This window comes from Triticum aestivum, chromosome 1B (assembly GCF_018294505.1).
Source record: "Triticum aestivum cultivar Chinese Spring chromosome 1B, IWGSC CS RefSeq v2.1, whole genome shotgun sequence".
In the NCBI taxonomy this organism is placed as follows: domain Eukaryota; kingdom Viridiplantae; phylum Streptophyta; class Magnoliopsida; order Poales; family Poaceae; genus Triticum; species Triticum aestivum.
This window is the reverse complement of record NC_057795.1, coordinates 628,312,851-628,335,833: the sequence shown is the minus strand read 5'-3', so window position 1 is coordinate 628,335,833 and position 22,983 is coordinate 628,312,851. Positions and strand designations below refer to the sequence as shown.

The window sequence follows — 22,983 nt, the reverse complement described above, 5'->3', positions numbered from 1 at the left end:
CTCCTACGACATATTTGATTCACCAAATGAAGGAATTGGAAGATGATTCATGGCTAAAGGCCCAAAGTTAACACACCATGAGTATGTTGATTTCAATAGTGATGAAGATGACTTGTTAGGTGATGATGATTTACTTATTGACAACTCTAGTGATGAATACTATGATGAAATGTCAATTAATCATGCTAATCAAGATAAAATGAATGACGATGATAAGGAGAAAATTGAGCTCCTAACTAAAGAACTAAACACTCTTAAGTTAGCTCATGAAACTATCTTGGAAGATCATCGAGAACTTTTAAGGACTCATGAGAAGTTACGCTTTGAAAAGCTCAATCTTGAGCAAGAGCATGAGTTCTTAAAGGCAATCAATGATGATCTTCGTAAGAAAAGTTCTTCTTACATTGCCAAGCGTTTACTCTTATCTACTTACATGCCTCAAGTCAAGTCTAGTAACAAAAACAAGAAGGATTCTTCCTCTAGTAGTAACAATGATCATGCTAAATCCAATATTGTTGCTTCTAGTAGTACTCTTGATTCCACTAATGATTCTCTTAGCCAAGTTACACTTGAGCAAGAAAATAGCTTATTGAAGGGAATCATAGAGAAACGTGTTTACAAGAGCCTTGCCGGGAGTAAGCAATTCGAGGAAATTGTACGCAAGGAAGGAAGGCACCGGAAGAATCAAGGTGTTGGTTTTGAACGAAAGTTCAATGCCAATTGAGTTGAGTGGGAAGAAGATCAATACCCCAAGATGAAGTTTGTTCCTCAACAAGAGAAGTATGATCCTACTTCCTTCAAGGGGACACAAGCTCAAGATGATCTTCCACCACAAGACCACAAGCAAAAAGGCAAGGGCAAGCTTCAAGAGGAGATTGATGCATTTGAAGAAGCTCCAAAGGCCTTGGTCAAGTGGGTTCCCAAGACTACGTCAAGTTCTACTTCATCAAGTACGACTACAACTCCAAGGATTCCCATCAAGATGATGTGGATCCCGAAGAAGAAGAACTAGAGAGTTCTTGAGGGTGACTCCGCCAACATTCTTCACTCATATCCTATTGGCAACGACAAGTGCAATCAACTTCCACATCTTGCACTAGTTCAAGGAGTCACGAACCCTCATGTTGGTAAGACAAGTGACAAGGTAACCTAATGCTTTCATGGACATCATCTTGTGTGTGCATCACTCTATGTCTATGGATATACTTGTTTGTTCCTTGTGGGACTAACCCGTGTAGGTATTGAAAGTGCAACTCACTCCAAAGGATTGCTCCAAATGATCTTCATCAACATTGAGCATCCACATCTTCAACACCTACATGAAGTCATCATCGAGAAAACCCAAGGTTAGTTCATCCCTCTTAGGGGGGATCTCACATCTAGGGGGAGCTTAACTCTAAGAAATGAGTCAAAGCAGCGCTAATGATGTGAACACATCAATGCATTATGTAAAAGTGGTAACCCCACTTGAGCTTAAACGATGAGTATGACCTATGATCAAATGTTCTCATTTGGCTCCTAAGTCAATATACTCATATATAGATGACCTAGTCATCGCCAATTGCTTGATAGATGCTAGAATTGGTTGTGCATGCTTTGCCACATATTTCATTTGCCATTTTATTGTGTGAGCATGTTGGTTGCATATTTAACTCATTCAAGGACATCCACTTGTTGCTTTGATTGATTGGCTTCTTTTTCTTTTGCCAAGTGGATGAACAAGAATGCCTAAGAACCTTCTCTAGCTATCTATGCTTTTCTTATCTCAAACTCTATTCATGCTACATCACAAAATTTGATCAAGTCAGATTCGAACCACTCTGTGTGAGGAGCACTCGGAGTCCCCAATTCGTCATAGACTTAAACTTCCAAAACTTCTTTGTGCGTTTCGGTCTGACCGATTCTTCCATTTCGGTCATACCGAGATCACTAAGTCGATCTAGGTTTTCAATCTCAGTGCAACCGATTTGAACTTTTCGGTCTCATCGAGTTGCTGTAAATGTCAACAGTTATGCATCTCGGTGCCACCGAGTTGTCCACTCGGTCACACCGACAGGGTCGGGCTATATATACTCACGAGCAAAAATTTGGAAACTTTCTCCAAACCCCTTCGCCCGCGCATAGCTCGCTCTGCCTCCAGGGTCTCCGGATCGTCGACTTCGTCGCTAGCCGCCTCCAGTCGCTGGTCTCCGCCGCCATCAACGGAATTCTACCCCGCCGTTGTCGCCGTAGCGAGTTCATCGCCAAACTAGGGTATGGACTCGATCACAGTGCTATCCCCGTCCGATTCCTAGCACATTGTGTTCATAATGATTCTTGCCATGATTGAGATGAATCTATCTAGTCAAAACAATCCTTAGATTAGATGTGAATTGAAAAATTAGGGTTAGGTTTCCGCCGAAACCATCTCGGACCCACCGAGTTGAAAAACTCAGTTCCACCGATTCGGCTAAAGCCATTCACAAGTGATTCTCGGTTTGACCGAGAATTGCAAATTGGTGTGACCGAGTTTAGAATTCTGTGAAACCCTAGCAGTCTCGATGCCACCAAACTGTGACTCGGTTTGACCGAGTTCACTAGTTTAGGTTCCAAAAGCTGCTTCGGTATCACCGAGTTTACAAATCGGTTGATCCAAAATGCTTTCTGTGGAAAACTAAAACTAAGTTTTTGAATCATTCTTTTGCAAAAACCTCTGCATTTTGTGATGCTCATCCATTCTATCTCATCTACATCTATTCACAGGATCACACAGTCAGTGTTTGCAGCATGTCAGACCAAAGTGACAGCCAGAACAGGGAAGAGGAGCAAGTTCACATGAGTGAGGGCACTAGTCCCTCTAGTTCCTCAGATGAGGGCAGCAAGAGCACCCCAAGAAATTTGCCCAAAGCTGCCACAAGGGCCAGAAGGAAGAAAACCTAAGACTCTAAGGATGAAGACTATGTGGCAGAAGAGGATGATGCCACTTCCAAGAAGATAGTGCTCAAGAAGGAGTATGGCTCAGCTGCAGCCACCAAGCCAAGACTAAACAGGAAGGTTCCTGCCAAGAGGACACCTATGCTGAAAGTCAAAGCTTCAACTCAAGAACCTGAGATGGAGTAGGCGGCGGAGATGGAGTAGTTTCATATCAACTACACCATGTCCGATCGTCACGTGAGATGGAGTAGTTTCAACGGTGAACATCAATATGTTGATCATATCTACTATATGATTCACGCTCGACCTTTCGGTCTCCATGTTCCGAGGCCATATCTGTTATATGCTAGGCTCGTCAAGTTTAACCTGAGTATTCCACGTGTGCAACTGTTTTGCACCCGTTGTATTTGAACGTAGAGCCTATCACACCCGATCATCACGTGGTGTCTCAGCACGAAGAACTTTCGCAACGGTGCATACTCAGGGAGAACACTTCTTGATAATTTAGTGAGAGATCATCTTAAAATGCTATCGTCAATCAAAGCAACATAAGATGCATAAAGGATAAACATCACATGCAATCAATATAAGTGATATGATATGGCCATCATCATCTTGTGCTTGTGATCTCCATCTTCGAAGCACCGTCGTGATCACCATCGTCACCGGCGCGACACCTTGATCTCCATCATAGCATCGTTGTCGTTCCGCCATCTATTGCTTCTACGACTATCGCTACCACTTAGTGATAAAGTAAAGCAATTACAGGGCGTTTGCATTTCATACAATAAAGCGACAACCATATGGCTCCTGCCAGTTGCTGATAACTTCGGTTACAAAACATGATCATCTCATACAATAAAATATAGCATCACGTCTTGACCATATCACATCACAACATGCCCTACAAAAACAAGTTAGACGTCCTCTACTTTGTTGTTGCAAATTTTACGTGGCTGCTACGGGCTTTAGCAAGAACCGTTCTTACCTACGCATCAAAACCACAGCGATAGTTCGTCAAGTTAATGCTGTTTTAACCTTCGCAAGGACCGGGCGTAGCCACACTCGATTCAGCTAAAGTGAGAGAGACAGACACCCGCCAGTCACCTTTAAGCACGAGTGCTCGTAACAGTGAAACCAGTCTCGTGTAAGCGTACGCGTAATGTCAGTCCGGGCCGCTTCATCTCACAATACCGCTGAGCCAAAGTATGACATGCTGGTAAGCAGTATGACTTGTATCGCCCACAACTCACTTGTGTTCTACTCGTGCATATGACATCTACGCATAAAACCAGGCTCGGATGCCACTGTTGGGGAACGTAGTAATTTCAAAATTTTCCTACGCACACACAAGATCATGGTGATGCATAGCAACGAGAGGAGGAGTGTATCTTCATACCCTTGAAGATCGCTAAGCGGAAGCGTTTATCAACGCGGTTGATGTAGTCATACGTCTTTACGATCCGACCGATCCAAGTACCGAACGCACGGCACCTCCGAGTTCTGCACACGTTCAGCTCGATGACGTCCTCGCCTTCTCGATCCAGCAAGACGGGCAAGTAGTAGATGAGTTCTGGCAGCACGACGGCGTGGTGATGGTGTTGGTGAAGAACAATCTCCGCAGGGCTTCGCCTAAGCACTACGAAAACTATGACGGAGGATAAACTAGAGGGGACGGGGTTGCTGGCACACGGCTTGGTGTTTCTTGATGTGTCTTTGGTGCTAGCCCTGCCCCTCTATTTATATGTTGAGCCTTGGGGTCGAAACTTGGAGTAAAAGCCTCCACAAAGTCGGTTTCACCCGAAAGGCAAGAGTCCTTCTCGGACTCCAGGGCCAGACGCTAGGGTTCCCGGCGTCTGGACCCAGACGCCAGGGACCCTGGCGTATGGCCCCTGGACTCCGCAAAACTTCCTTTTGTGCTTTCCAAAAACCTTGTGGGCTTTCCCCTTTGGCCCAAATAACGTGTTCTCGTACCCAAACATTTTGGGAAACATCCGGAACCCCTTCCGGTGAATTCCGGAACTCTTCCGGAGACCAAACACTATTATCACATATATCAAACTTTATCTCCGGACCATTCCGGAGTTCCTCGTCATGTCCATGATCTCATCCGTGACTCCGAACAACATTCAGTTACCAACATACATAACTCATATAATACTATATCGTCAATGAAACGTTAAGCGTGCGGACCCTACGGGTTCGAGAACTATGTAGACATGACCTAGAACTTGTTTCTGGTCAATAACTAATAGCGGGACCTGGATGCCCATATTGGCTCCCACATATTCTACGAAGATCTTTATCGGTCAAACCGCATAACAACATACGTTGTTCCCTTTGTCATCGGTATGTTACTTGCCCGAGATTTGATCATCGGTATCCAATACCTAGTTCAATCTCGTTACCGGCAAGTCTCTTAACTCGTTACGTAATGCATCATTCCGTAACTAACTCATTAGCTACATTGCTTGCAAGGCTTATAGTGATGTGCATTACCGAGAGGGCCCAGAGATACCTCTCCGACAATCGGAGTGACAAAACCTAATCTCGAAATACGCCAACCCAACATGTACCTTTGGAGACACCTGTAGTACTCCTTTATAATCACCCAGTTACGTTGTGACGTTTGGTAGCACCCAAAGTGTTCCTCCGGTAAACGGGAGTTGCATAATCTCATAGTTATAGGAACATGTATAAGTCATGAAGAAAGCAATAGCAATATACTAAAGGATCAAGTGCTAGGCTAACGGAGTGGGTCATGTCAATCACATCATTCTCCTAATGATGTGATCCCGTTAATCAAATGACAACACATGTCTATGGTTAGGAAACATAACCATCTTTGATTAATGAGCTAGTCAAGTAGAGGCATACTAGTGACGTTATGTTTGTCTATGTATTCACACATGTATCATGTTTCCGGTTAATACAATTCTAGCATGAATAATAAACATTTATCATGATATGAGGAAATAAATAATAACTTTATTATTGCCTCTAGGGCATATTTCCTTCACTATGGGCCGTAGGATCCATTGGCCTTCTACACGGACCATATGATCCATGGACCTTCTACGGGCCGTGGGAACCATGGGCCTTCTACGGGCCGTACGAGCCATGGGCCTTCTACCGACCGTAGGATCCATGGGCCTTTACGGGCCGTAGGATCCATGGGCCTTCTACAGGGTGTATCATCATTTCGCCAATCATGTGCCGTACTATTCGTGGACCATAACGGACCGTTAATAGGTCGTATTTGATAACTCTATGAAAACAGCCCAACGTTTTTTTACATGAAAACAACCCAACGTATGAACGAGCCACAAACGGGCCGACTGTAACCATGGGCTGAATTTGGCCCACAAGCAGAAAATGACAGTAATGGGCCGTAAGTAACCGAATGCTAGAAATGAGCCCAAGAATAAATGGCCCCTAAGAAAGCCGAAAGATACCTTGGGCTGGAAACGGCCCAATGGAATAATGGGCCGTTAATGGGTATAAAGTGATACATTGTTCATTACGGATCAGTTTCACCACGGGCAGTTAATGGGCCAAGAGTTACAAAGGACCTCATATGGGCTGAAAGACGTCATGGGCCATACATGGGCCGAAAGTTAAAATGGGCTGGAATCATATTGGATGGCCCAGATGACGCTACTGGGCCTAATTTAGATAGGGCGTAACGGGCCTTGGGTTAGAGGGCTGTAAATGGGCTATATGCGAACATGTCGTTAACAGGCTTTCCATGGGCCGGCCTTTTCACAGGAATGGGCCTCTGTTGGGTCGTGCCACGTGTCGACGTATCATAGGCACCTTCTATCCAATGAGTGGATGACATTTGTCCCAACGCTGAGCCGACACGTGTTTCCTCCAGCCAATGATGATTTTACACGTGGAAAATCCCCATTGGTCGGGGCTATTAACGGGTTATCGGATCCAAAACCGGACCCGATAGCTTAACGACGTTCCATTATGGTGGATGCCACGTGTCGGTCATCCTCGACAAAAGCACTTCCGTGACGCGCGATTTATCGTCATGGAAGTGGACACTTACGTGATGATAATTTTGGTAATGTCATGGAACACTTTTACGACAGTACATATATGACTATCTTGATTCTGCCATAAAATCGTCATGGATGTACATGCATGACAAAAAACGCGACCTACTTTGACAAACACGTATCATCACGGAAGTGTATTTTTTTGTAGTGTTTTCCACTTTGACCAAAAAGCCATAAAAGCTCCAAAATATGTGCTTTTGGAGTTTTTATGGCTTTTGATGAATCAATATAACAATATTTGGCTCCAAAAGCTATCTTTGTAAGAGAGGATGCCCGAAGAGATAGAGGAAGAGAGTCATATTGATTCGAGCTAGGAAGAGTGTGTGAGTGTGTGTGAGAGAGCGAGAGTGTAGGGCTCGGACTCCTACATTGAACCTTCTCGATCCAATCTACATCGACGTGTCAGGGATTCGGAGAACCAACACTCGAGGGGTGGACGTGGCCACAACCAGACCATAGTGCTCCCGAGGGGAGTACATGGAAGCATCACTGGTGGTACGGGGATCCCGACCGGCCGGAAGGCGACGGTGCTGGGTCGCCCTTGGGCCGCCTAGGTCAAACATTATTCCCCCCTTTACCAACATGTTCCACAAAAGGTTTGAAACCTAAAAATTATTAGGGCCAATTCCATTTCCCCCCTAACTTTGTCCCGACCTCATCTTTACCCCTAAATAAAAACAATGCTCAACTTTGCCCCTCTTCCGTTAAGTGCTCTTATAGAAATGCCCTTCCGTACATTTTCCGTCCAGTCAAAGGCCTTTGACCGTTACATTTCTATAAGCGCACTTAACGGAAGAGGGGCAAAGTTGAGCACTATTTTTATTTAGGGGTAAAGATGAGGTCGGGACAAAGTTAGGGAAAAAAAAATGTAAACCTCCCAAATTATTATGCATTATAGTGGTATTTATTCATAAACATGTCTATCATTGACTTATTTTGTATGCTGCAAATTGATTATTTTGTGTGACATAGCTATTAACTTATTTTCTATAATGAAATGTCGCTATTATTCATATCTGTTTTGAATCGAGTAAACATGCGATATGTGTCGATATTCAAGTAACACTTGCTTTACATTCGTATCTATAACATTCGTATTCACATTTGTATCTATTTGTATGAAAATAGTAATGGGAAGAAGACCATTTTTTTAGAGTACGAAAATTGTGTATCATAGTTTTACAGAAGGCAGAGAATATGTTACAAGATATGCCTGAAGCAAAACAAGGTACTCTCTCATAAAGATTTGAAAACACCTAGCTCCTGCTAATCTCCAAGTCTGAACCTCGTCAAGAATGTGGTTTAAAAATTGAGGGATATCGTGTTGCTAAGTCACATTACCAAACACCCTTGCCCGTTTCTTTGCTTCCACAGGCTCCAGGCAATAAGAATAAATAGTGTATCAAAACTCTTTCTCATTCGTTTCAGCAAAGCTTGGCGCACACGAAGCCGCCACTCCTCCAAGTTGTCCTCCACTATGGGGATGCCGACATAGTCAGCCAGTGTAGTGAAATATGCGTGCCACGCCTGTCGTGCATAAGCACATTGCAAAAGTATGTGGTCGAGAGTATCATCTTCCTAACAGCAAGTGAAGTAAGGGGACTAGCGTCTTGTAGCCCATGCCGGAATCGATGGTCGAAGGTCCATACTCGGTATTAAATAGCAAGCCATATGAATATTTTGCATCTAAGTGGCGGCTATCTTTCCCGGACACAGTGAGCAGTGGGCAAACGAATCATGCCCTCTTATAGCATTTTGTAGGTAGATTGCGTCGAGTACTGTCCAGTTGAACTCCACCTCCACGAGAAAACATCCAGGATAGCACTATTTAGTTGTATGTTACTGACGGCGGACCAAAGGTTCGAGAATTGTTGTACACCTTGCGGACCGGCACCCACGTAGAAGAACACTATTCAATTTGCATCCGCTCCATTTTCAATAGCGCTATTCATGGGCAGCTCGTCCCGACGAGCCTGACCCGAAAGCCCGGCATCCAGTCCATGCATGGGCTCGACATTTTTGTCCAAAGTCCGAATAAAAACCGAATGAGTTTTAAATAATTGTTTTAATCTAAAAACAGGTATAGTTCTATATTTAAATAACCTAAATTTAATTACTTTAATTAAGAACTGTATTTTTTTTAGAACTATTAAGAACTTCTTTTTTAGAAGAAGAAGAGAAGAACTATTAAAAACTGTACTGTTCAAATGTTTCTGGCCGGGCCGGATCCGGGTTCGGTATTCTTGCTTCGGGCTTTGTCAAGCAAAGGCCCGTTCAAGGGCATGATGCCTTTGCAACAGTTTGGGAGTGTGTCCACGTCAGCGATCCGCGGTGTCCATGTTTAGTTTTCACCCCTGGTTCCCTTCAAACGATGCTTTGCGTTGCAGCAGTTCGAGAGTGGGCCATACCGTCGCTCCACGTCAGCGATCCGAGGCACTGACCCGTCCACCAATCAGCGCGCAGCTCTCTCCCCTATAAAATCCAGCACCCATCTCCTCCTTTCCCCACAATCTCAGTCCCCATCTTCCCTGCCTCCAGCAAACTCACACATCTCACCACCGGAGCTCCCAATCCCACCCGAAGCGGCAGCCATGGCCCCCAAGGCAGACAAGAAGACCGTCGCCGAGAACAAGGTGGAGAAGGCGGCGGAGAAAACCCCCGCCGGCAAGAAGCCCAAGGCCGAGAAGCGGCTGCCGGCGGGCAAGACGGCGTCCAAGGAGGCCGGCGGCGAGGCCAAGACGAGGGGCCGGAAGAAGGGCAGCAAGGCCAAGAAGAGCGTCGAGACGTACAAGATCTACATCTTCAAGGTGCTGAAGCAGGTCCACCCCGACATCGGCATCTCCTCCAAGGCCATGTCCATCATGAACTCCTTCATCAACGACATCTTCGAGAAGCTCGCCGGCGAGTCCGCCAAGCTCGCGAGGTACAACAAGAAGCCCACCATCACCTCCCGGGAGATCCAGACCTCCGTCCGCCTCGTCCTCCCCGGCGAGCTCGCCAAGCACGCCGTCTCCGAGGGCACCAAGGCCGTCACCAAGTTCACCTCCTCCTAGACTGACGGCGTGTAGTTGGTTTCTGTATCTGTACTCTGCTTATCTATCTATCTGCAAGTAGCGGTAGCAGTACCTGTGCTGGGTGATTGCCAACGCTTTGTTGGCTCGTTGGTTGTAGTAAGAACTCAAGTTGCTGCTTTGGCAAACTGAAATCTATCTAGAACTCAAGTTGTGTTCCTATATCTGTACTAGTGATCTTGCCTGACTGATGTTAGCTTTTGACCCTTCTGAAATGTCTGGCCATTTGTATTCTGGTTGCTGAACTCTGGTTATCTGCAAACAGTGGTAATAAAAACCGAGATTCGTTTATGGAATTTGGAATTTGGTAGTAAGATCTGAATTCACTGGTGCAAACCGAGACTGAGAAATAGTGATACATTTATGCAGTAGGGATTTGATTTCTTGCTAGGTTCTTGAGCTAGTCCCTGCCATGTCTGTGCTTTCATAATTATCGTAGCAATGTAATTTGTGTTTCCAGATTCCTGATGCCCCAGTAGGTTCTGTTTCTGCATTAGGCGCAGAACCCAGTCTTGTTCAATCAGTCGGGCTTAATTTCCTGCTGCTATTGAGGATCATGGTCATTTAACGTGGCAGGATAAGAACAACCCAACGGTTTGCCTTACCCTGTCCTGTTCTCAAGGTACAGTAGTTTACTTTGCAGTATGTATATCAGTTGGCAGCAGCAGTTTGGTATTATCCTCTGAATCCTGAAAATGGCAAATGTGAGCTGCTCTGTGAACAACCTTGTGCAGTTTGCAACCAGAGTGTTCTTGGATTCAAATCTGGTTCCAAGCTGCTGCGGCGCAAAGGACGTTCGGATGAATTGCACATGACAAATCCGATCCAGAATATTTTGCATTACCAAATCCACCCGTCTTTACTACATTCTTGGATTGCACTTATTTTCCTTGCATTAAACCTTCAGCTAAACACTTCATGGCCAATACAGGGCATGTGGATAAATGTACGCACAAACACGAGTGATGCAGTCGGAACTCGACTCCTCTATCAACTATATCCATGTTGTCACTGATGGAGAATCATGGAATCCACGTAGTGTAGTAGCCAGCCGAAGTAGGCATCACATTGCACAGGCGTAGTAAGGAGGACCATCTAATCACTGAGTTGCAGACATCACATTGCACATGAAGAACTTAGGAGCAAGCTGAGACAGACATCACATTGCACATGAAGAACTTAGGAGCAACCTGAGACAGACATCACATTGCACAGGAGGAACCCGTGCAGATTAACATTATCTGATAGGACTTGATAAATTGACCACAACAACTCAAAAGTGTCGCAGAGAGTTTCAGGGGTAGAAGCGAACATCCAACTGTTATCAATGAAAAACCCCACCAAATAATATCCAGATCATATACAACCCAAGACCAATCAAATAGTTTGTCAGGTTCTGACGGTTGTTGAATCAAGCACCAAATGCCGCTGCACCCATTCGCTCGTACATCAAGCTTACCAACTAGTCATCGTCGTCAAGGACGTTGCGACGCCTCTGAATCTGTTGAACATACTAGAGTTAGCATGGAAGGAAAAGGGTGATATAAAAGCTGACTGCGTTTTAGTTGGATAGTTTTCAGATGCAGAGAACTTTGCAAGGCCATGATATGGAATTCTAATAGAGCTTAAGCCTAAACCCACTACTGGAAGCAAAGTAGATTTTCTTTAATGTAATGAACTCTCTTTATGCAACTATATGTCTTGTGTTAAGAATCGATACAGGCCACAACACCTACTGATGTACGTACCGTCACTTTGGTTTGTTTGCTTGTGTGGCTGTTGATTTGCTCCAGAAGTGAGATAAGCCTTTCTTCAGACACCTGCAGACAAGCAAATGCAATTTTGTTTCAAGCAAGTTCTACCGAATATGTTGACATACGAGAGAAACACATATCTATTACGGTATTACCTTTTCAGATATTCCACCAGTTTGTGCAGCTCTCAGCAGAACATCCTCCACTCCTCTTGCTTTATCAGGCTTGACCAAAGCTATGCGGGAGACTGCCAATTTTACAGAGTACAGATGTATTAAATTACATTTTCCGCTTAAATTATGCAACTTCAAAGACTCATGGTTATTTCCCAGCCTGGCGTCATCTCTAATTAGAATATTTACTCCCTAAAAGAAAACTACTTGAAGAACCGCAGGAAATTTTCTGAAACACCTAAACGTTTTCCATATTGCTTAGTGGTAGACTGTTAAGTGATTGAACTTGTCAGTTGTTAAGAAAAGCAAGTGCTCTGGCTTGAATTATTTGGCTGTAAATAAAAAACAACCATCGTAGACAACAGAAATGACATTAAAAGGGAACTTACGTCTTTCTCTAGCTTCAGAAGATAGTATCTGAGAAAGCATCATCTGTCGGCGTTCCTCAGCTTCCCTGGTTGAGTTTGAGATACAAAGTCAGCTCAGTGTCTCCTAAAGCTTCATATGACATAGCGTAAGATGGATGATGAGATAATCATGGGAATATGGTGGTAATAAGACCATACTGCTTTGCATCTTCCTGAGCCTTTTGTTGCCCTGCATTTTGTGGGCTTGCCTATAATTATGAAGTTAATCATTACATTCCAGTCAGCAAATCAAGAAAAATGCACAATTTTTGAGTACAGATTCAACTTTCACCATGCACTTAAGTAACTTACCGCACCACCACGCTGTCCCATTAGCTCTTGCACTCGCCTCTGCCTGATGGCCTCCAACTCTGGGTCATGGTCAGCCTACCAAGAAGAATCTCGCTTTCAACAGATGGTATGTAGTAGACCATTATAACAATACCAGTAGTATGGATAGAGTTAAAGGCATATTTTAAGAGCACAAATTTCACGGGAAACCCTACGTTTCCTGCAGTCTTAAGGAAAAATTCCCGTGCTCCACACAATGCCTAAACCATTTTCTTTCCTCCGGTACTAACAGTAATTTTGAAGTCTTGAAGATGGAACATTTGATGTGCTTAATATACAATAGACTATCAACCTACAGTTAAAACGTATCAATGCACCCAGCTAGTTTAGATTCCACAGGATTAAGCTTGCATGCAAATTTCAACCGTATATACTTCGTCTGAAAGCAGTATATTGAAGAGCTGATTCTTATGAAGAAATCTGCGTGTATCATCAGACGAAGTGCCACTGGTGGCACAAATAACACTGCCAGACTCAAGATGCTGCACAACCCACTTTTAGGCCAGCCAACTGGGTTCCAGCAACACAAAGCAACTCCAGGTGGAGCTGTAACCATCAATTTGCCGCCCCTTCACTCGCTTGACAAAAATACACGCCAACAAGCAAACAAGTATGGCCCCTAAGGACAACTCAACGCCAAAATTAGCACGCCGACAAACCCATGTCTGCTCCTTACTCACTTCCTATTCAACGTAGCAAGCAAAATCACAGGAGGCCAGCCAATAGGATTCATGCTGTAACCATCAATTTGCCGCCCCTTCACTCGCTTGATAAAAATTCATGTCTGCTCCTTACTCACTTCCTATTTGAAGTAGCAAAGTAAAATCACAGAAGGCCAGCCAATTGGACTCCAAGAACATAAAACAATTCCAGGTGGTGCTGTAACCATCAATTTGCCGCCCCTTCATTCGCCTGACAAAAATACATGCCACAAAGCAAACAAGTATGGCCCCTAACGATAACTCGACGCCAAAATCAGCACGCCGACAAACCCGTGTCTGCCCCTCACTCGCTTCCTAATCGGAGTAGCAAGCAAAATCTCGTGGCGCACTTGCCATACGTACTACACAGGATTCCTCGGCCTACCGAAACCAGCATCAGCTGAATCTGCACGAGACACCAGCCACCGGCCAAGACATCAAAGCAACCGCACCACGTCAACACGGGGAGACGCAGCATACGACGCCAACCAGTGAACCAGTCCACAACCCACAGATCGCCGGAAACACCCTAAGAACCCTAAGATTTAAGCGCGCGCTACAGGCCGAGATCGTCACACGGTCAACGAATCACAGGAAGCGAGCCGCGGATCTTACCATCGCGCCCCTGGTGCGCAGGGCCGGGGTCGCCTCGCCGTCGTCCTCGCCGCAGCGCAGTGGATCCCGCGGCGGTGGGGTGGGGTGGGATGGGGAGTGGCCGAGTGGGGGAGATGGAATCCTCCTCTGCTTTTTCCCCCGTGGACGCAACGCAACCCTTCTATCAAAAGAAAAAAAAACCCGCAACCCTGGCTTTTCAATGCGCCGCACACCGTCAGCCGTCCGATCGGGGAGGGTGTTTCGCGACCGTGCGATCGGAGCGTCGGGGATCGCATTTCCGGCCCAGGATATATGCTCCCTCTGGAGCTCCTGTCCACCCTCGCATCCAGCGCACGGCACACGCGGCGCGACCTAGAGACAGACAGAGGAAGGAAGGAGGCGGCGAGGGTTTCGGCGGGCGAGATGGAGAACGGCGAGGAGACCTTCGCGTCCCCGACGGCGGCCGCGGCGGACTTCGGCTTCGGCTTCGGCCCGGCGCTCACCAACGGCGAGGGGGGACACGCCAAGGCCTACGACCCGGAGGAGATGGACGCGCTCCGCGCGGCCAAGCGCGACCTGGAGGAGCAGCTGGCCGCCGTGCGCCACGAGAACGCCTTCCTCTCCGCGGAGGCCGCCCGCCTCGACGCGCTCGTGGCCGGGGCCCGCGAGGACATCGCCGCCGCCGACCGCGCCGCCGCCAAGGCCGAGGGCGAGGCCGCCGGGCTCCGCGCCGAGGTCAAGCGCCTCCAGGGCCTCCTCGACAGCACCGACCGCGGCGCCGACGGCCCGGGGGGCGCCGGCGGGGACCTGGCCACCGCGCACCAGGAGAAGCTCGCCCTCGAGGAGGAGATCAAGGCCCTCAAGGCTTCCGCCGCCGCCGCTGCCGCGGACGAGGAGGAGGCTGCTGCCGCTCCCTCGGCCAAGGAAGGTCTGCCGGCGCCTCACGGGAAGGTGGCCGCGGCCGCAGCTGCCGGAGCCGCCGCCACTGCAGCCATCGCGGTGCTTCTCCTCAACCTCAAGAGGTAATCTGGTGCTCCAAAACGAGGCGCTGGAAGTTTTTGCTCTGCTGCTATGTATGGCTCATACGAGACTGGATAATCCTTTTCTGTCGGTGTCGGTGGCGCTGTTATTACTGGACTGGTAGTGTTATGGATTTACGTTCTGCTGGTTAGTAGCTTGATGAATCTGCAGAGTTTGGGACTTATCGCGAGCCCTTATCGTTTATGCACTTTGCCTTACCATGGTAATAATATGTGAAGACTACGTGAGCCACCTATTGTGCTGCTGCATCTAATTTCTGTTCTTATTACTTCATCGGTTATTGTTCTGCATTCTGGGATTGTTTGCTGTGCAGCGTTTATGTGAAATTGCTGTGATTGGAAATGCAGTAGAGGACATGCCGAGTATTGACCTATTGGTTGATCACTCGTGTTATCAACAACTGCTATGTTGCCTCTAGCACAAGTAGGCGTATACATAGACTAGTAACAGTAAAGGACAGTCATTGAATTTACCAGTATTGGGATGATGATAATCAGTGGCAACTCTGCCTTCTGGGGAGGCGGGGCAGAATGATCCATTATGCTCCTTGTGTTCTGTGATTTTTGTGCCGTCATCACCTTATTACGTGATGAAATTGCTGTGATTGGAAATAGTGGAATGCTTGCTGAATGTGAGAAACATCTGTTTATTGCTGGGGACAAATCCATGTCATGTTTTTCTCCTATCTAATTCCTGTTATCACTTCACTAGCTATTGTTCTGTTCTTTGTATTCTCTTGTCGATGTGCCGTTAGCAGCTTTTTATGTGAGGAATTTGTCGTGATTGAAAATATAATCCCTAGCATATGTTTTCTCCTATCCCTGACATGACGGTTTTGAGCATATTTCAGCTGTTCATGGCGTCGTTTGTGACATTTATCGCTGATCTTCTTGACTGCCATATTTTAATTGTGAACCTGAATGAGATATTGATTGTTTGCATGTTTTGGGTTTTCATAATTCCTGGGATGTTATGCTTACTGTGTGCTGGTGATGCATTGTTGCTTGTCTAGATAGCTGCTGTATTATATTTCTAATTTGATCAGTGTTTCGAAATTAACTTGTATACCTGGAGTAGTCTGCAGAATTATGGCTCCATGCCTATGATCATCTCACAGGAAGTAGAGTATTGGCCTATAAATATGTTTCCATCTCCCTTTTATTGTTCTGCCCTTCGTGTTCTGCTCATTGCGCTGTACTTTTTATGTGATGAATTTGCTGTGGTTGGAAACTTATTGGAGCGCTTTGCTGATTGCGAGAGACCGGCCAGAACCACTTGTAGCGGGAGGCGTCCTATGTTGCTACATTTGAACACAGTTTACAGATAGGATTTAGAAATCCTTTATTTACATGGAAGTTTCCTAGCTTTGAAATCATACGAGATTGAGAAGCACTATGAGCTGAATGACAACAGTGAAAGGTAGGATTGCTGTTCAAATTCGGCTTCATGCTATCTGGAGTCATCGGGGATTTGAAAAGAAAACAGCTATAGATGACACCCGATCTTCAATTGATCAGGGTTGGATCTAATGTCCATGTTGGCTGCTGGCAATTTTTGCTGCCAAGAGGAGGGCCATTGCCACAGCCTGTAGAGTGTAGAGGAAACCTGCATTTTCATTGTGGCCCGAGAGGAACAAACATTGTTGTGTGTTTCACATGCGTGCTGAGCCCCCGCGTCGCTCCACACGAGCGACACGGGCGGCGACCCAGGCTCCCTCCGGCAGCCGGCCCCTCCGTCGTCTCCCTCCTCGCCGCCGTCGGGACACGTCGCCGGGCAAAGTCCGTGTGGCAGAGGCGGCGGCGGGGCTTCTTCTCCAGGGTGCGGATGGCCTGTGGTCGTCGCGAGCTCTGCGCCGGCGGCCTGGAGCTTCTCCCCTCCAGCGGGAGCGGCGGATCCGGGGCCCTCACGCCCGGATCTGGTGGTGTGCGGGCGGAGCGCGCAGGGGGCCCATTGCGGGGGCACGGGCGTTCAGGGAGGCCACGACGACGACGCATGCGTGCAAGGGGCGAGCGGGGGTCTCGAGCGTGGTGGGCATGGAGCTCGGGCGTGGATGGGCAGCTCGGGCGTTAGGTGCTGCAATGGTCTCCGACGAGGCGTGCAGCCAGCAACGGGTTCGAGGCGACGTGCAGCGGGCGCGACAGATCTGGTCCCTGCGGGTGCTCGGCGTGCATGGTGCTCGCCGGTGCCCCTGATGTTTGGCTGTGGCTCGGAACCGCGGTGGTTTCTGGCCTCGGGCAGTGCTCATCTGTTCCTTCCCAGCATGGTGCTCGGCATGGAATGGTGGCTCGCTGCGTCCGGCGGTCATGGGTCCGGTCGGCCGCTGATGGTTCTGGTGCCTGCTGATGGAGATGCAGCGAGGGAAGGTGGGCTGCTGGATTGGCTGTCGACCGGAGGATTACGAGGGCTGGTTGAAAACCCGTCTCTGGCCATGGCCGGACCTGTGACGGTGGCGTCTGTGGACGCCGTAACCTTCTTGAAGGCGTCGACAGGATGCTCTCTCTTCCTCTGCGAGGGACAACTCCGGGGGAAACCCCAAGACCTGGAGGGTCGGTCGTTGGCGGCGTGTTGGCGTCGTTTCCCTCTCGAGGGCATCGGTTTTGGAGTTCAATCCGGTCAGAGGGACCAGCTGGTGTGTTGGGAGGTTGGTGGTATGCGTTGGTGTGGCGTCGAGGCTTCTGTGGCAACGACGATAGGGCAAGTGAAGTCGGAGACATTGCAGTGGTAGTCGGCTCTTCTTCGGCGTGTTCCTGGGATTATCTCGGTTTGGTTGTTGTGGTGAAGTCGGAGCTGCGGCGGCGGGGCCCCTGTGGCAACGATGACATGCAGCACGTGGTCCGTTCGGTGGTCTTCCACGACGACAGTCTTGCATAGTTCTCCTTTGGATCTTTGCTTCAGAGCCAGAGCCGTGTAGCCCTCGATGCGGGTGGTTGAGTTCTGGCATGGATCTTCATGTTTTCCTACTCAGCCTCTGCGGTGAGTGTTGGTTCAACGTTCGTCCACGGAGAAGTCGGAGTCGTTTGCTCAGGGATCAGGGATGGCGATGACGCCTGTTTGGGGAGAAGTAATGATGATGACACTTGTGTGCTAGCTTGACAAGACACTCTTTGTAAAGGTGTACGTGGGATATCTTGGTGTGCCGCTCAGCGATTTGTGACGATTTTCGCCCGGTTTTCCGTTGATTAATTGGACAATTCTCTTCTGCTTGATTAATGGATGAGGCAAATCTTTTGCCTTCGTTTCGAAATAAATTGTGGCCCGAGAGATCAGAAGATCAGTTCTGGAGGCACCATCATTCATGCTGGAGAGAAACTCCAAGCCCTTGTTCTATTGGGACCTGCAGAGTTGGTTCAGCAGCGGTTTTTACATGCAGCATCAGACAAGATCTTGCAACCTGGAATGTTCATTCAAAATCGGTCTTAGTTGAGGAGCCCCTTAATGGCTGCCTATGTTTAGTTTGATCCTGTCTATTCCAGTTGGTTCCGATCGTTAAATTTCCAATAGTTTTGATGTTGGAAATATAGAAATCTATAAAGAATAGAGTGAGTTGAGGAAAGCCTCAGAAATCAACTCTCCTTTTGTTTCTTTGATGAATGAAACCCAATAAAGTCAGGATTAGTTTTAGAAATACGCAGTATCGCAAAGGCATTGATTTTCTTTTTAGGTCGGCCAAGACCCTTAATATTACAAATGAGACCTATCATAGTCAAGAGATTTTGAAAGGGTGGGACAAGCCACAAGGCTTAATCTTTTTTTTTGAAAGCTTAACTTTACAGAGGAGTGTAGCCTGTAGGTGTACCGTAATCAAGAGAGTTTTTCTATTTTTGCGTGGGTCGTACTAGGATTTAACAGGGACCGTGTCATGCTGGGCACCTGCGTATACATACATAATCGGAGAGGGCGAAGCTTCGTGGAAGTTGCAAGTTTGGAGGGAAGAATGAAAAGAGGCTTTCCGCAACCAAGTGTGTTGTGGGGGGAGAATAGTTGTGGTGTGTTGCTACTCGCGATAGCGATAGCGATAGCACGCATGTTTGCATGAACAAACGCTCCGGCGCCATGTGCTGCTGCTTGCCTATACTAGTAAGGAGTAGCATGCATGCTTGCAAGAACAAACTGTTTAGCCTTTCATCATATCATAGCAACGTGAAAAAAGACTTTGTGGGGGTCCTTTGCTGAATCACGTTGACGCACAAGCTTCTTGTCAAGGGTATAAAAGAAAAAAAAATATCTTTCTTTCCCCTCTCGCAAGACCACTAGAAAAGTCTCTCCCCGCTTTATCTCCGCCGGCGAGTCTGTGGATTCGCCTCCCTCTGCCTGTTGCTCCAATGGCCGGCGGCGAGGATGAGAATTCTAGCGGACAGATTACGGTTTTAGTACTCGCAGGGGCGTGCTTATCTTCAAGTTGGTCTTTTGATTTTTGATCCTCTTTGAATTTGTTCATCAGGACGGATTAGACGGCGCTCTCGCCTTGACATAATTTTTATTATATAGTTGGGATGCTTTTGTACTTCTCGTGAATCTTTATAATTATACGAGTCCTTGTCGCAAGATATATATATATATAAAAGAAAGGTTTAAAAACTTGTGAAGAAGTATCTTTGAAAACAAGCTACCGCAAGGCGTTTAGGTCCTTGATTGGCTCGACTCCTCTGAATATCAGTAGGATTAACTTTTTTTTTTGCGAGGATCAGTAGGATTAACTTATCTAGAAAAGGATTCACGTCGACGAGTTTAACTGATAATTTACAAATCATCTCCCTACAGCAGTTCCGAATTAAATAACTAAGCGGCGTAGTAATAATAATCAAGCAAGTAGGTGCACTGGACCGAGGAATAGTTTTCGGACGCTACGGGATCATACATGGTACTAGTACGTACTCCAGATTGCCAGGAGAAGAGCACCGACGAAACCATGGCGGCGCGTGCGTCAGTCGAAGAGCAGCGCGGCGTGGGGCCGCAGCTTCCTGCACACGATGTCGACGCAGAAATAGGAGATGCCGGTGGCCGTCGCCACGTCCCTGATGTGCCTCCTGGCGCCGGCGCGCTCCATGGCCATGCAGACGACGGCCGCCGCGACGGCATCCGCGTTGTGCCGCAGGTCGAGGGCGCCCTCCTCCAGCCTCCGCGCGGCCTCCAACGCCGCCGCCGCCTCCCGGTCCCCCAGCCGCAGCAGCGGCCCGAAGCGGCGCAGGCAGCCGGAGACGGGGACCACGCCGACGCCCGCCGCCTGCCCGGCCTCCTCCTCGCCCAGGCGCTTCCTGATGTGCGCGATCAGCTTGGCGATCTCCTTCCTCGCCGCCGCGCTGCCGTCCGCCGCCGCCATGGCCAGCTCCCTCAGCGACCGCGGCGAGCCCTGGTTGCGGCACGCGATGGAGAGGCAGGCCGCGTAGAGCCTGCCTATGTCCCGGCGGGACCGGCCCTTGCCCCAGCGGCAGCCCGGGCCGCGCGGCCACGCCCTCGCCTCCTCCATCTTCCGGAACACCTCCTCGGCCCGATCCCCGACGGCGGCCGCGAGACCGAGCCGCTCCGTCATGCCGGAGATGGACGCGTCGAACTGCTCGGCCTGGGCCCCATCTCCGCCTGTGCGCGGCCCGATCCCGAGCCTGAGCCCGACGCCGATGCGCGCCATGGGGACGGGCGGCGAGCCTGAGCCTGAGGCTGATCCCGGCGTCGACGCGCGCCGTGGGGACGAGGGCCGTGCGTCGATCGCGAGGAATGTGATGCCGAGGATGCGGTCGCACTCGGCGCACGCGAGGTGGTCGAGGCAGATGCAGCCGACCACCGCCGCCGCCGTGACGCGCCCGCCGTCCGGGTGGGCGGCGAGCGCCTCTGCTACCAGACTGGGTTCCATTGGCAGCGAGGAGCGAAAACGGTAGGATGGCGTGCCGCTGCGGTGCGTTCGGCGGCCGCCAGATCCCCTGAGCGTGGCGGTTCCTTTTTGTTACGACCCCTGAACCCTGATCGTGGCCTCGTGGGCCATATCATCGTTTTTTTCCACTCGACCTCAAATCTGACCTAATATTTTTTACATGACAATCAAACCTTTTTTTGTTGGCAATTCCTGAATCACTCAGTGCGAGAATTCTGCGCAGTGTCTATTTCCCTAATCAATTATCAATGCCGAACTGTGAAGTCATCCAAGCCAAATCTGAAGGTCAATAATTGAAGGCCGAGACATACTGAAACAAGGTCTTATAAAAAGAATAGGTAACGGAGAGACGACTAACATTTGGTTGGACAAATATATATCTATAGGGATGTTATGATGAGACCTTACGGGTGCAGGGTTGGTAACCCTCCCGAACTTGCGTCACATCTTATTGACCATGCATCTGCTACATGGGATCGTCAATCGTGTAAGATTGGAGGCATTGTGCTTGCCGATTGATATCCTTGCCATCGCCGGCATACCTCTTTGCACAACAGACATCGCTGACAGTTGGGCTTGGAACTTTGAGAAAAGTGGGATGCTTACCGTGAGATCCGCGTATAGAATGATGATAGATACTAAGATGAGGAGAGGGGCTTGACTGGATGGTTTGTCGGGATCTTCCAGTACAGATCATGACTCGGCTTCATGGAAATTATTGTGGAAAACTCTGCTCCCAGGTAAAAGAAGAATGTTCTTCTAGCGTTTGGTGAAATATTCTCTCCCCACAGAAGATTTCAGAGCTCACGGGAACATGTCAACTACGAGTATATTTGGTATGTGTGGTGCGGAGGATTCTTGGCGACACTCTTTGCTAGAGTGTTCGCTGGCTAGATGCGTGCGGGCTTTGGTTGATGGAGATTTAGCAGAACACCCGTGCGAGACAAATGAACCCAGCGCGAGACAGTGGAATTCTAAATGATAGATGTATTATCAAATGTTTCGTTTGTAAGATTGGTTGTCACACTCTAGGCCATCTGATGGGCATGTCGAAAGGCAATTCGTGATGGGATTTTTCAGAGTCCATCAGCCACACATGGGTTTATATGCAGATTCATTGATGAGCTGAATATGAAGCAGGCGAAAAGTTCCAAAACCATTGGGTTGCTGGGCAGAACAAGGGTGGGACCGAAGACACCCCCACCAGGATATATGAAAATACATGTGGATGCGGCCACTGCAAGAAATCAGATGAGGGGTGCGGCAACTGTTTGTTGCGATGGAGAAGGAAATTATATGGGAAGCTTCTCCTTGGTAATTTATGTCATAGATGATGCAACCACACTAGAAGCTATTGCATGTCTGGAGGCTTTATATCTAGCGGAAGGTCTCATGCTCCAAAATTTTGTTGTAGCCTAAGATTCGAAACAGATTGTCAAGACATAGAGAAAGGAAGTCAGGAAGCACATGAGAACATTAGGAGATTAATAATAGGTCTCAATTGTTTAATTGCATTTTCCTTTGAAGGCCTAACTGCTAATAGTGACCCTGATAGGTTAGCCAAGTTTTTGCATTCTCTTGATCAGGGGCGACATGTCTGGTTGGTCGAACCCTGTGATACATTTTGTATCCCATATCATGTGGATTCTGAGCAATATAACTTGGTTATACCCCTAAAAAATCGAACCTTTTTTGTGACAAATAATGTTCCACGAGGATGGCAAGTGTTGGCGAAAATGACAAATCTGACTCAATTTATTCTTTTATCAGAAAATTGTCATGGTTGCGAACTAATTTTTTTACCATCGCGTCAATATAAATTGTCATGAAAAACGTCAAATTTGACATGTTTAAAAAATTGTCATCAGGTTTTTTGTGTAGCCCTTTTTACCAAGTTTTTTTTTGAGACAAGCCCTTCTTACCAAGTGTATTTGAAACTCAGAATGCTTCAGGCTTTTGGGTAGACTTATTTAAAGCCAAATATTTCCCGAACGACACTTTCTTTGAGTCCTCAAAGAGTGGATCGACCTTTTGGAATAGGATCC

The 22,983-nt window shown here is 47.8% G+C and overlaps 3 protein-coding genes across 3 annotated transcripts; 2 read left to right on the top strand and 1 right to left on the bottom strand.

Annotated features, from left to right (window-relative positions):
• Positions 1–9,480: 9,480 nt before the first annotated feature.
• LOC123143356 (histone H2B.2-like) lies at positions 9,481–10,213 on the top strand. Its single transcript, XM_044562265.1, has one exon. It carries the CDS (start codon positions 9,572–9,574, stop codon positions 10,031–10,033), a length of 462 nt encoding a protein of 153 aa, XP_044418200.1. The 5' UTR covers positions 9,481–9,571; the 3' UTR covers positions 10,034–10,213.
• A 1,036-nt stretch (positions 10,214–11,249) lies between these two features.
• Positions 11,250–14,304, bottom strand: LOC123143360 (DNA-binding protein DDB_G0278111). The gene is made up of 7 exons (XM_044562277.1): positions 14,053–14,304; positions 12,698–12,772; positions 12,545–12,594; positions 12,368–12,432; positions 11,961–12,052; positions 11,800–11,871; positions 11,250–11,552 (listed from the first exon to the last, which is right to left on the bottom strand). The coding sequence occupies exons 1-7, from the start codon at positions 14,053–14,055 to the stop codon at positions 11,514–11,516; spliced, it is 396 nt and encodes a 131-aa protein (XP_044418212.1). The 5' UTR covers positions 14,056–14,304; the 3' UTR covers positions 11,250–11,513.
• A 24-nt stretch (positions 14,305–14,328) lies between these two features.
• Positions 14,329–15,303, top strand: LOC123143352 (uncharacterized). Its single transcript, XM_044562249.1, has one exon. It carries the CDS (start codon positions 14,344–14,346, stop codon positions 15,055–15,057), a length of 714 nt encoding a protein of 237 aa, XP_044418184.1. The 5' UTR covers positions 14,329–14,343; the 3' UTR covers positions 15,058–15,303.
• Positions 15,304–22,983: the final 7,680 nt, after the last annotated feature.